Below are 13,791 nucleotides of genomic sequence, written 5' to 3' on the forward strand. Positions count from 1 at the left end.
AGCTACTGAGTGGCAAATGCAGCAGCATGAGTGCGTGGGACAAAGGGATGACCTGTGTCTCCCTCACCCCTCTCGGGACGGAGCAGGACAGTGGACGGGGAAATGGTAAGCAATTTACAGCTTATGAACTGTTTATTTCTGGAATTTTCTGTTTAATATTTTTGAGAATTTGGTTGAATGCAGGTAACTAAAACTTAGAATCACTTTATTTTTAAAAATTTTGATGAGATTTATTCATCTGAAATTAAGGTAGCATCTACAGTGACTATACAGATAACTCACATAAAGAATCCACATGAAATCAGAAAGATTTTGGCCATTTTAATAAAATGAACATTTTAAGTAAAGTTTATTTAACTGTGTCTGTACCAACACAGTTTTCTTAGGGAAAAAGAAAACCTGTTTCCTTCTCTCTTATCACGAAATATAAGGAATTCTCCATATATGCAAGTAAATCTGTAAAGACAGAAAACGTACGTTCTCGAATACAATATTCTTTGCAAGAATAATTCACATAAAAAAGAAAGGTGGGCTGGGTGCAGTGGCTCACGGCCATAATCCCAACACTCCAGGAGGCTAAGGCAGACAGATAGCTTGAGCTCAGTAGTTTGAGATCAGCATGGGCAACATGGCAAAATTCTGTCTCTACAGAAACATTTTAAAACAATTAGCTGGGTGTGGTGGTGCATGCCTGTGGTCCCACATACTCAGGAGGCTGAGGTGGAAGGATGACTTGAGCCCAGGACGCAGGAGTTGCGGTGGGCTATGATTGTACCACTGCACTCCAGCCTGGGTGACAGAGCCAGACCCTGTCTCAAAGAGAAAAAAGGAAAGAAAGAAAGGTAGAAAAAAAGAATGAAAAATAATACATTTTTTAAACACAGTGACAGAATGTAAATAAAAACAAGCAAAGGCACAGACACAAATCACGGGGGTAAATATGGACAAGGAAATAAGGGAACTGGTTTTAAAAGGTGAGACATTTGTGGTGATAGTGCATAAAGATATCTAAAATTTAAGACTGCTTAAAATTAATAGGTAAAAATTAATTCAGAAATATGCATAATTACCTAAAGGTCTTATCATGACAAATCAAAAATGCAAGGTATAAAAGGGTATGAGAGACTATATCTACTAGTGAAAATTAGGACACCATTCCCCAGAAATCAGATTTTTTTCCAAACCAAAATGAAACTATAGCTCAAGTTACGCAGAATGACATAATCTAAATCTGCTACCAGGTTCTAATATCTGGGAATAGACTAGAACAGAGACTACGAACTGGAAGTCCTGAAGCTGTCTCCAAATCTGGCCTGCATATGTTTTGTTTCACCCACACAATGTTAAAAAAGAAAATGGAATCCAGATCCCCAACTCTGACAAATGGAAAGATCCGGAAAGCTAGATCTGCAATCCCACATGGCAAGCTTTCCTGGAGTTGGGCAGTAGCTTTCCTCTTCAAATAGTAAGGCCAGGTGCGGTGGCTCACGCCTGTAATCCCAGCACTTTGGGAGGCCGAGATGGGTGGATCACCTTAAGTCGGGAGTTTGAAACCAGCCTGACCAACATGAAGAAACCCCGTCTCTACTAAAAATACAAAATTTGCTGGGCATGGTGGCACATGCCTGTAATCCCAGCTACTCGGGAGGCTGCGGCAGGAGAATCACTTGAATCCGGGAGGCAGAGGTTATGGTGAGCCAAGATTGTACCATTGCACTCCAGCCTGGGCAACAAGAGCAAAACTCCGTCTCAATAAGTATACATATAAAAGATTAAATCAAAGATTTAGTTTAAAACATTAAATTATGACCAAGCACAGTGGCTCATGACTGTAATACCAGCACTTTGGGAGGCCAAGGCAGGAGGACTGCTCCAGGCCAGGAGTTCAAGACCAGTCTGGGCAATATAGCAAGACTCTGTCTCTACAAAAATAAAAATAACAAAATTAGCCAGGTGTGGTGGTGCATACCTATAGTCCTAACTACTCGGGAGGCTGAGGCAGGAGGATCGCTTCAGCCTGGGAGGTCGAGGATGCAGTGAGCTATGATCGTGACACTGCACTGCAGTCTGGGCAACAAAGTGAGACCCTGTCTCAAAAAAAAAAAAAACCTATTAAATTATAAAAGTCAGATATAAGAGAAGTGATCCATAATGTCCGTGATGAAGTCTAAATATCACCCAAGCCCAAAGTCATTAAACATTGACAAACTTAGCTATACATATATATAAATTTCTCCCCAGTTAAAAAAGTTTTTCAGCTCAAAAAGGTAAACAAATTAGAAACAAAAGTACAACTGAACCTTGAACAACTCGGAGGTTAGGGGCACTGACCCCTGATGCAGTTTAAAATCTGCCTATAGGATACCCCAAAAACTTAACTATCAATAGCCTCCTGTTGACCAGAAGACTTGCCAGTAACATCAACAGTTTACCCATATTTTGTATCTTATATATATTATATACTGTAATCTTACAATCAAGCTAGAGAAAAAATATTATTCAGAAAAGCATAAAGAAGAGAAAATACATCTCCGATTCATTAAGTGGAAGTGGTTTTCCTCTCTGTCTACATGTTGAGTGGGCTGAGGAAGTGGGGGGTCTTGTTCTCTCGGGGTGGTAGAGGCGGAATAAAACCTGCATAAGTGGACCTTTGAGTTCAAATTTGTGTTGTCTAGGAGTAAACTGTATCTCACAAATATAGGTCACAAAATACTATCATCTTTAATACCTATGGACAAAAGAAGTCAAGAGTTAGTCTTATAGGAAAATACAGGTACTCTTTAACATGAAAAGCTCTCAACCTTACTCCCTGTAAGAAAAATGCAAATTCAACATACAGCAAGATACCATTTTCTAACCTATCAGATGAGTAGAAAAAGTCCCCAAATTTTGATAATTTCTTGAAAAGGCTGTGGGGAAACAGGTGCTCCAACAATTGCTCCTAGAAGGTAAATCTACATGACTACATGAAAGTTAACTGTTTATCAAAACTTACTCCTTTTCACCAAAAGGAAAGTGTAACTGTTTACAAAATCCTTTTCATTTGTTATCAAGTACATTACTGATACCAATGATAAAATTTCAACAAGGTCGGTACGGTGGACAATAGTTCTGGTCCATTTTAAGTTCCTGATATTGATGATTTTACTATGATTATGTACAAGGATGTCCTCGATTTTAGGAAATAGACACTAAAGTATCTACAGTTAAAAGGGCATTATATCTACAAGTCACTCTTAGTAAATTCAGGAAAAATAGAGGTAAACAGCAAAAACAAATGTAGTAAAATGTTAACATTTGGGGGAATATGGATGAAGGGTATATGGGAATTCCTTGTATTGTTTTGAAACATTTCCGCTGAGACTGAAATTATTCTAAAACTGAAATGTCCTTACAGATAAACGTACATGTGTGAAATGATGCAGCTACACTCATGGCCACTGCAGCATCATTCATGTTAGCAAATGGCTGCAAATTGGTTAAATTACGATACATTCACAAAATGAAACACTATTCAAGTATTTTGAAAAATAAGATATCAAGTGAAAAAAAGTAACCTGAAAAATATAATCACATTATATTATACTTCTAGAAGGAAGCCACTCGTCCTCCTAGAAAACAATCACACAGATGCCTGTGCTTGTTTAAAAGACACACAAGACAGCAGTGGTGAGCTTCCCGGGGGAGGGGGGCAGAAGGCCCCTCACAGGAGTTCTGTGTACGCAACTGTGTCTTTTGAATTGTGTGGCATGAGCATGTTTCACCTGTTTAAAAATAATTTTAAAACACATATATTCATTAAGCACCTATTATTGGTCAGGTACCACCATGCTATCCACTTTACATGGATCCTGCCATTTGTTTCTCTTTCATTTATTCTATCCTTAGTCCCACCTTACAGATGCGAAGCTGACAGCTTCAAAGTTAACTGACTTGCCCAGGGCCAGATGGCCAGTGAAGTCCATGCGATCCTAGCACCTAAGTGCAGTTTTCACAAGGAGGCCTGTCTTCCCAGTGCTACTTCAAGCACAGCATGACAAGTGCCAAGTGCCATGCCAGGCATCAAAAAGTATCTGCCCTGGAACGGACTGTGGTTTAGGGGAGAAGCGGGCAGGGCAGTGTAACCAACCGTGTATGGCAGAGCATCAGAGGTGCCAAGACAGATGTGTGCATGGACGCACACCAGGAATGCAAAGACAATGCTGATTACTTCCGCAGGAGAAGGCTCAGAAACTTCTGCAGAAATAAGGTGGCCCTGTGGGTGAGCTTCGAAGGCAGATAGTTGCCAAGAAGGACACAGCCTGAGGTACATTTATCAGATAAAAGCAGTAGCAAAAGCCAGGTGTGAAGGTGAGTCCCAGAAACTTCTAGTTCAATATGGCTGGGGTAAAGGATGTCTGGTGGGACTAGCAAGAGTCAGAAGTGCAGGCAGGGCTAAATTACAGAAAGCCTTCCATGCTGCAGAAAGTTTCTTGGCAGGAGAGAAAAAAAGCCTAGACGTGTTCTCTTCAGTCTTCGGTTAGCTCCCATGCAAGAGAGGGTGCCACGGGCCATCCAGTCAGCTTCATCTCCAGCATTAACTGGGCCATCAGGAGGACGAGGATGACCAAAGAGGAAGGCCACTGGCCAGACACGGGTAGGGTAGGCAGGCAGGGGCAATGTAGTAACCAGAAAGACATCTGTGGGTTCTTCTGTGGGATCAGAGAGCACCTACTGTAATCAGAACATTCCAAGTAGAGCACCTGGGATGGATGTGCCTGCTCTTTTGGGGCAAAATCCAAATGCTGGTTCCAACAAAGGACCCTGGCCTGCTGGGAGCATCGAAAGATCCCCCAGATGCCTGACAGGTACATACAGAAGGTCTAGCCCAGAAGACAGTCATGGTGACACAAAGTCTTTCTGCTTTCAAGGACCAGAACATCAAATATTCAGAAGTAACTACTATCCAACAACTAATTAGAGAGGGACTCGTATCTCAGTGTCACACACAAATGCAGACTCCTCAGCCAGAGAAGACCTTTACGTGAAATACAACAGCCCGAGTCACCTTCTTGACTTTTGTTACAGAATATCTCACTGCACAGCCTAAGTGTGTGTGTGTGTGTTTTGAGACGGAGTCTCGCTGTCGCCCAGGCTGGAGTGCACAATCTCAGCTCACTGCAAGCTCCGCCTCCCGGGTTCACGCCATTCTCCTGCCTCAGCCTCCCAAGTAGCTGGGACTACAGGCGCCCGCCACCGCGCCTGGCTAGTTTTTTTGTATTTTTAGTAGAGATGGGGTTTCATCATATTAGCCAGGATGGTCTCAATCTCCTGACCTTGTAATCTGCCTGCCTCAGCCTCCCAAAGTGCTGGGATTACAGGTGTGAGCCACCGCACCTAGCATTTGTTTGTTTTTTATGTTTTTGTTTGTTTGTTTTAAAAAAAACACCCTCTCAGTAGCAGACCTACTAGAACACTGGGAACACTTCATTCAAACCTGGTGGAACCACAGCCAAAAATCTTACCAAATAATCAGTATACAAATCAGAAGTGACAGGTCAGTGCTGGGTCTCGGGGCTTCACACAAAAGCCTCTGACATGGTTTGGCTCTGTGTCCCCACCCAAATCTCACCTTGAATGCTAATAATCCCCACATGTCATGGGAGGGTCCTGGTGGGAGGTAACTGAATCATGGGGGTGGGTTTCTCCTATGCTGTTCTCTTGACAGTGAGTAAGTCTGATGGGGTCTGATGGTTTTATAAACGGTAGTTACCCTACACATGCCTCTCCTGTAGCCGTGTAAGATGTGACCGCCATGATTGTGAGGCCTCCCCAGCCATGTGGAACTATGAGTCAATTAAACCTCTTTCCTTTATAGATTACCCAGTCTCTGGTGGTCTTTATTACAAGCATGAGAACAGACTAACACAGCCTCTTACATAAACCTGGCCCTCAACTAATGACAGATTTATAGATATGCTGCTAGGACTGGGCCAACAGAAGCATGCAACTGGATATCTGAAACTGTAAATCGAGGAACGGATCCTGCTGATGAAATGGAGCTAGTAGAATCTTTTTATTTATTTATTTATTTCTGTATTTAGACATGGAGTCTCACTCTGTCACCCAGGCTGGAGTGCAGTGGTATGATCGCAGCTCACTGCAACCTCTGCCTCCTAGGTTCAAGCCATTCTCCTTCCTCAGCCTCCTGAGTAGGTGGGACTACAGGTGCGCACCATCACACCCAGCTAATTTTTGTATTTTTAGTAGAGGCAGGTTTCACCATGTTGGCCAGGCTGGTCTCGAACTCCTGACCTCAGGAGATCCATCCACCTTGGCCTCCCAAAGTGCAGGGATTACAGGTGTGAGCCACCATGCCTGGCCAGTAGAATCTTTTTAACAAATACTACAGTCTGCTGGGTTTTTCAGCACTGACCAGGAAGATGATGTTGATTTTCTGGCCAGGTTTTCTTGGCTGGTCACAGGAAAGAGACAGTCACTGATAGTTAGCTGGACTACATGAATTAAGAATGGGAATATCAAGATGCTCAAGAGGCACTAGGAGCTGCTGAAACAAGGGTGGCACCGATGCTGAGGTGACCAGCTCTTGACAACAGGACCTCCTCTAAGATACTGGCTTTTGCTGTGATTATGTTCAGATTTTGAAACATCTTAGAGTGCTCTCAGATCAGTAGAAGGCTGGCACAGCAGCAATCATGTTAGTTGTCACAAAGGAACTTATGATGAAGACCATATCTTTGAAAATGAGAGTAACGATGAAGCCATGTTTGTCAACGATAAAAAAACAACAGAAGTTACTGTTGGACCAGCCAGCTCAAGCTTCACCAGTTACTGCTGGCTCCTGCGCAGTTTATATTTCGACACCGCAGCACTGGCAGGCTACACGGTTTATAGATGCTGCAGGAGCAGCAAGCTTGCTATAGAAATTGGCAGAAGCTCCTCCAAGATCGCATGGTGCCTCCTTCTCAGGTGCTGGTTCAATGGCTAGTGCTATGCAAATATGACACAGCTGTTGGTAATGCCAGGAGTAAACTCTTATCAGCATAGATCTGTGACATGAGTTTTTCAGAACTTGTCAGACAGGAAAGTTCCTCACAGCTGAACCTCAACACATTCCGTGGGTATTAATTGCTTTCTTAGATCACAGGGGGTCTGCAACACTGTAGTGCAAAAGCATGCAGCAGAACTGCTTAGCAGTTCTTCAGATTTGTCAGATCTCTCAAGAAACAATGAATCCTTTCATTGAGGATATTCTGAATAGAACAGAAGACTTATCAGGGCTTTCTCCACTGAGAAGCGTTAGCAGTCCTTACTGAAGAACAATCAACTATTTGTTTATGAGACAGCTGGAGTACCAATTATGGACAGCAAACACCCATCAAAAAGGAAGCAAACATTAACTGAGGAATCCGTGGACTCCACTGATGGACAAATTTAAACTTCTGTTAGGAACACTGATGCTGACAGCAGAGGAAGAAAGGGCAACATCTATAACAGACTGCCTCAACCGTGCTGCTGGACTTGCCAGAGCAGCAAGCAGCCTGGGGAATGGCATGGCTGTTCCGAGGCTCTAAGCTGTTTGCAGGTACTCTCATCGGCCCTCAGCTGTGCCTCACAGAAGGATATGCTCAGAAGCAGAGTTCCCATGCTCCTCCTCATCGCATGATTACTTGCCTGGAGGAGGAAGTCCTTCTATTCCTCTTGTCTGCTCAGACACGTGCTCAAAGACTACCAAGGAAGAGACCCCCAGCAACTCATTCCTTTTATCAAGCAGATTACAGCCAAGCCTAAGACACAGGTATCCCCATTTTATGACAGATGCTCATGCCTCTGCTCATGCAGTTGTTGAAGAATTGCTCTGACCAGCAGAAGAAAACCACCAGTCTGCTGCTGAGAAAGGCAGATGCTGCGGAGGAATTACTTTGCCTCCCTTCTGTCAGTCACAGGCAGTGGAATGAGTGAAGGTACAGAGAACAGAGAATGAGTGCTGGTTACTTTCTCACAGGAGCAGCTGAATATCCAGATCCAAGTGCACAGAAATAGGTTTTGTCCTTCAAAGTTGAGAACCTCAGGGAGGTTCAGAGGGACTATGGAATTTCTTGCTCCTGTTTATAAGTGCATTGCCCCCATGTGGTTCCCAGAACCTTGAAAACAAATCTCTGTCCTGGCAGGTGCACAAACAGTGCTGGCTGATGTGGTTACACAGCGACACTGAGAACAGTGCATCTCAGATGCAGCCCAGGATGCACTGAGCATCTTCACCAAGGAAACCTGCCCTCCTCACATGCTGCCCTAGAAATGATTTAGGACTTTTATCAAGTGCTTCAGCAGCCTGAAGCTAAAGCTTTACAAGAATTATTTAAAGTACTCTTCCAGGGAGGAAACCCTAAGGACTGCATCTCCTTGGGTCTACTTCACAATGAGAATTCCAGTTAATAATTTAGGGGGAAAAAAACCATTTTTGTGTGCCATTCACACTAGCATTTTTAACACTGCTTTGGGCTTACTGCAGTACACTTACTGAGGATTTTCTGATATGAGGTCTGTTGCACTCATGGATGCAGACCCCACAGAGAAGGAGAAGGGCTACCTGCACTTAACTTTTACGCAATTATAAAAATCAAATTTATCTGAGCTGTAAGCACTTGGCAGACCACAAACCACAAAAGAAGAACGTGGGAGAAGGTTTGTTACAGGGAATTTTAAAAAGCACATTTGCAGAGATAATGATTTTAAAAAGCAGATGAGTCTAAGAGCCACACCATCCTGGAGCCCGTGGACTGAAACAGGACAGCAGGACGCCAGTCAATTACAGACCAGTACAGTATACCGAAGTTCACAGCGATGACCCCAGGTCATCAAGAAGTGGCTAAGTTCACAAGATCACACTCTGATCTAAGAAGGTAAAGTATGCAACGACTTTTAGAAAAGTTTCCATACACAATAGTTTCACTATACCATACCATTTTCATCCTTAAAGGAATCAATCATCAGCTTTCCAGAATACCATTCACCATGATTTCTAGATAGCCAGTATTTCACCACAATAAATGTCTTTTTTTTTTTTTTTTTTTGAGACAGAGTCTCACACTGTTGCCAGGGCTAGAGTCCAATGGCATGATCTCGGCTCACTGCAAACTCCGCCTCCCGGGTTCAAGCGATTATCCTGCCTCAGCCTTCCGAGTAGCTGAGATTATAGGTGCCTGCTACCACACCCAGCTAATTTTTTGTATTTTTAATAGAGATGGGGTTTCACTATGTTGGCCAGGTTGGTCTCGAACTCCTGACCTCGTGATCCACCTGCCTTAGCCTCACAAAGTGCTGGTATTACAGGCATGAGCCACTGCACCCGGTCATAAATTTCAAACTTTACTAAAAATTTACAATGATTTATGTGTCACAAGTTGTATGACAACTATAAAAGCATTGTTAAATTTTTACTATAACTTCTTCAAACAAAGCAAATCCCGCCAAAAACATTCAATCTGATAAAAGTGAATAAATCAAAAGCAACAATTTTACATGGTGGAGTATGCGTAACTTAGGAACATAATGAAGGTTAGTTATAAGCAATTAATGCTATGACTTATGAGACAAGAGTAGTTTTCCTCATGGTCTTTCTAAGGTATCAAATGATATTCCATCCTTGGAGAGGCATTTTCAGATATAATCACTATGTTAAAAGTGCACTGGTCATTGAAAAGTTTTAATTAAAAGGAACATCTTTAAATAGAAACATGTTCCCAGGCTAAGAGTGGTAGCTCATGCCTGTAATCCCAGCATTTTGGGAGGCTGGGGCAAGAGGATCACTTGAGGCCAGGAGTTTAAGACCAGCCTGAGCAACATAGCAAGACCTCAGCTCTGCAAAAAAAAAGTTTTTCACTAGCCATATGTGGTGGCACATGCCTGCAGTCCCAGCTACTCAGGAGGTTGAGGCAGGAGGATTACTTGAGCCCAGGAGTTCAAGGCTACAGTGAGCTATAATCGCACCACTGTACTCTAGCCTGGACAACAGAGCAAGACCCAGTCTCAAAAAAAAAAAAAAAAAAGTCCCCATGGTTTTCTCATAACCATATTAGAGAGGTCACTTAACAAAAACAAAAACAGAAACAAAATAAAACAAAAAAAAGCACTGGCTCCAACTTGTACTAGGGATCCCATGAATGTAATGGGTAATTATTAGAACTGCATGCACTTGCTCAGTATTCTACATGTGTATTTTATTGATTCAAATAGTCCAGAAATTACCTAATCGTTATCAACTCTGTAAACACAGCACTCCAAACTAGAACACCGTACAGGAAGGTTTCCTGCAATTCCATGTGGAATTCCTCGGCTAGCGCTTGGTACAGGGAGAAAGCTGCTTCCAGCACATGCGGGTGAAGGTCTGGAAGGAGCAGCACAGGGTGGCGCTCACCTTCTCGGTCTAAGGATCATGGCTATGTGGTACTTTCAGGAAGGAGAAGGTCTGACATGGCTCCTCACTCAGTGGCTTGCTGCCCAGGTGAAAGCATCTAATTTAGCACATTAAGTAGAGACAGTGGCCCATGGGGCTCAGGCGGGCACTCGCACACAGGTAATAAATCTGCATCAGATGATCAGGAACACATAACACAACTGTAACCTGGAAGGCTACCACACAGCTAATCAAAATACATGGAAATGGCCCCTGTTTCCCTTTCTTGCCCTGCTAGATACCAGGAAACTGCGTGGGAGAAACTGCTTAGATTCCAGCATCCTGCCTTTCACCTGGGGAGAAGAAGGCCAGATCAAGGGGAAGAAGAGCAGGACTTGTGTTGTTTGAGAAACAAGAACTTCACAATCATGTTATAAATGAGAAAATGTATTCTAGGAAAGAAGTGTTAACAGAAATGGCAATGTTATTCCATGCTTTGTTGCAAGAATGCACTTGTTCCCCAAGACACCTGGGAAAGGTTTTTACAGGAACAGTTTTGCCAAAAAGACAAGAATCTATCTTTTTCAAGAAAGATGTAGTAAATTCCTGCTCCTGCAGAAAGAGCCATATTGAGCACTGTGGAGTGTTCAGAAATGAAAAGGCTGTATTCCCAGCCAGAAAGAGCTTATTACCTAGAAGGGACATTAGACTGCATCTGTGCACAATTAACATGAGAAAATGCAGGAATCCTAAACACTCTAAGTGCTGTGGGAGATAGGACAAGGAAAAGCACCTCTCAGAGTCCGTCCATGAGGAGGAGCACTGAAGATGCTTGAATGACGGAGCACTAAAGATGCTTGAATGATGGCCAAGATTTGACAGAGACCAGAGGGAGAGGGAAAAGGAAGGCATCCTTGCTGCAGAAAGCTGCAGAAAGCATGATGTGCAGAAACACAGGGACGCCTAGAAACAGTAGGAATCCAGTTTCAGTATGATGTATAGTAAGTTTGTGCCTAGAAGCACAGAGGGAGGAAGGATTGGAAATGCAGGCTGGACAGGTAATAGGATACTCAGGAGCCAAGAAATGGATCTTGGAGTGGAACGGGAAAGGGTGAGGTGTGGAGGAGGGAGCTGTGCTGCAGGGGTCCTTTGAAGAAGAAGAGGAAAGGACTAGAAAGAAAAAACTAGGAACATGTTTCTAGAATCACATGACTGGATGCCAGAAGCACCAAGGGCGAGAATAACTGAAGCAAAGCCGTGGATCTCAGTGGAGAGGAGGCACCTAAGCAGAGCAGAGACAGAACAGTCAGAGACAACAAGCTTTCGAGCCCCGGCGACGAGTCAGGACAAACTGAATACAGGAAAGAAGCTAGGTTAAGGAGAAGAGATAAATTTAAGAAATGTTATGGCTGTTATTTTTATTTTTAAATACCAACCAACTACAGCTAGCTACAAAACATTCAACAAACATATCCTATCACCATCAGAGGAAAAAAGAAGGGCATATTTCTTAAAAACCAGAAATATGCTATCCCAATGTCTAAACTTTAAAGTTTAGCAAAATTACCAGGTAGAAATGGTGATTTCTTCTTTATCATTTTTTTTTCTTTTTTATCCAGTTTCTCCGGGCTTTCCTGTTCTTTTTCTTGCTCTGCGTCTGTAGGGTCCGTCTGCTCATTTGAAACGCTGGAAACATCTGGGTTTTGAACCTGTGGTGCAGAGGTCTTGGCATGGCTGGAGTCATTAGGATGTGCTGCAACTGGAATTGAAGACAGCCCACTGTTTTCTAAGGCTTGCTAAGACAGAACAAAACTAAAAGGTTAGAAGATAACGATGGCCCAAATCTGCCTACCAAAATCAATCACAAAGCTTTACCTATAGAATTCTAATTCCACTCCAAGAAACAAGAATCTACAATTCCAAGTAATCACTTAGCAGTGAGGCTTCCAACCCTTTGAGGCTGTAACATCTTTTCTGATATATGACATTCTGCCCCCACCCAAAGTAATATAAGCATTTATATTTCTAATTAAAATTTATTTGACTTTCAGGAATCTTACCTCACACAACTTTGGTTGTCTCTAAATAAATTTGGGAATCCCTATCTGAAGGCTTTTGAGTTACACTGGGCTTAACTTTAAGGTATCGGCTATAGAACGACACCCTGAGATTCCTCATACCCCTGGCCAGCTCTTCCCCATGAAGGTATAGGAGGAAGGTTAAACAAGTAACAGAGAGACAGGAGGAGAAGGCAGGCCCCCTCTTTTTAGAAGCGAAGAGCTAGTGTGAAGTAGCGGTGGACTAGAAGGCTGGGGGCTCTGTGCTCCTGCCCCACCCCTCTCCCACATGTGTAGGAGCTGCCCACACACCTGAGAGAAGGCCAGGCAGTATGAACGCTCTCAGAATTGTCGACACCCATGACTGTCTCCAAATTATAAACCAGAACCTCAAGAAAGAACAAAATACTTTTTCCACCTCTGTCAACATAAATAGATACAACTTCTGAAAAGGCTGTTCTTTTCAAGTAAGTTCATTTACAGAAAAAAAAATAAAAGTTTATGATTTTTTTAATGTATAGATGAATAAATCATTTGAATGTTGTGCCGTCCATAAGCAATTAAGTAGGCATATTAATTTCTTTCAGTTCAGGCACATTTTTCATGAGGATACCCTGACTCTGACAAGTCCTACAGATTTATTTCTCAATTATCATCCCTGGTTTCTGACCCAGCACGAGCGCGTAAGCCTCACACCGCAGGGAAGCATGCTTCACCTGTAAAATGTCCTGGTTGATGCCCACTGTGATGCTCAGCTGCTGCCCAGGCTGCGGGGACTGCCCTGACTCCACCGGCCCCGGCTCTGAGAGCTCCAGGAGCTGCTGGATGACGTCGCTCACTGCCTGGGAGCTTGGCTGGCTTGAGGCTGACGTGGCTTGGGCTTCTGTCTGTTGAAGAGGTAACGTCTGAAAGAGTGTGGCCTGAAACACAGAAACATTTTCATTAAAAATACAATTTTGCTCTTCAATTTAAAAAGGAAAATTAAAAAAAAAAAAAAGGCAATACCCTCCTTAAGGGTGTTAAAATCTAAAAGTATCCTAACACATAAATTTTAAATATCATGTCTCACTGATTCTTGTGTTTGGCACGATATTGGCTCTTAACATACACAATAAATTGTTCTAATGCAATTTTTTACAGTTTTTTCAAGTGGGCAGTAGAGACTCAAGATGGCAGATTGAGCGCACGAACCCTCACCTTCCTGTTAGCTCATAAAATTGAAGTGAAGGAATTTTAAAAATATCAAGTTATACAAATTTAAAAAGTAGGAAAGAAACCACTGCAGTCAAAATAATTCAACACATTTGTGAAAAATTCTTCCTGCAGGGAGACTGGAGG

At 42.8% G+C, this 13,791-nt stretch overlaps 1 protein-coding gene across 5 annotated transcripts in view; it reads right to left on the reverse strand.

Annotated features, from left to right (window-relative positions):
* Window positions 1-13,791, reverse strand: part of ZNF236 (zinc finger protein 236) — a 160,793-nt gene that overhangs the window by 87,444 nt on the left and 59,558 nt on the right. For all 5 annotated transcript variants that reach the window (XR_013408317.1, XR_013408318.1, XM_028837782.2 and 2 more), the window contains 2 exons: window positions 13,170-13,373; window positions 11,964-12,192 (listed from right to left, as the gene is read on the reverse strand). Coding sequence is in view for 3 of the 5 variants with exons in the window: in XM_028837782.2 (XP_028693615.2) it covers window positions 11,964-12,192; window positions 13,170-13,373 (433 nt within the window). In the remaining 2 variants the exon portion in view is untranslated. The remainder of the gene's footprint in view (window positions 1-11,963; window positions 12,193-13,169; window positions 13,374-13,791) is intronic.

Source organism: Macaca mulatta, chromosome 18 (assembly GCF_049350105.2).
Source record: "Macaca mulatta isolate MMU2019108-1 chromosome 18, T2T-MMU8v2.0, whole genome shotgun sequence".
NCBI classification, from domain to species: domain Eukaryota; kingdom Metazoa; phylum Chordata; class Mammalia; order Primates; family Cercopithecidae; genus Macaca; species Macaca mulatta.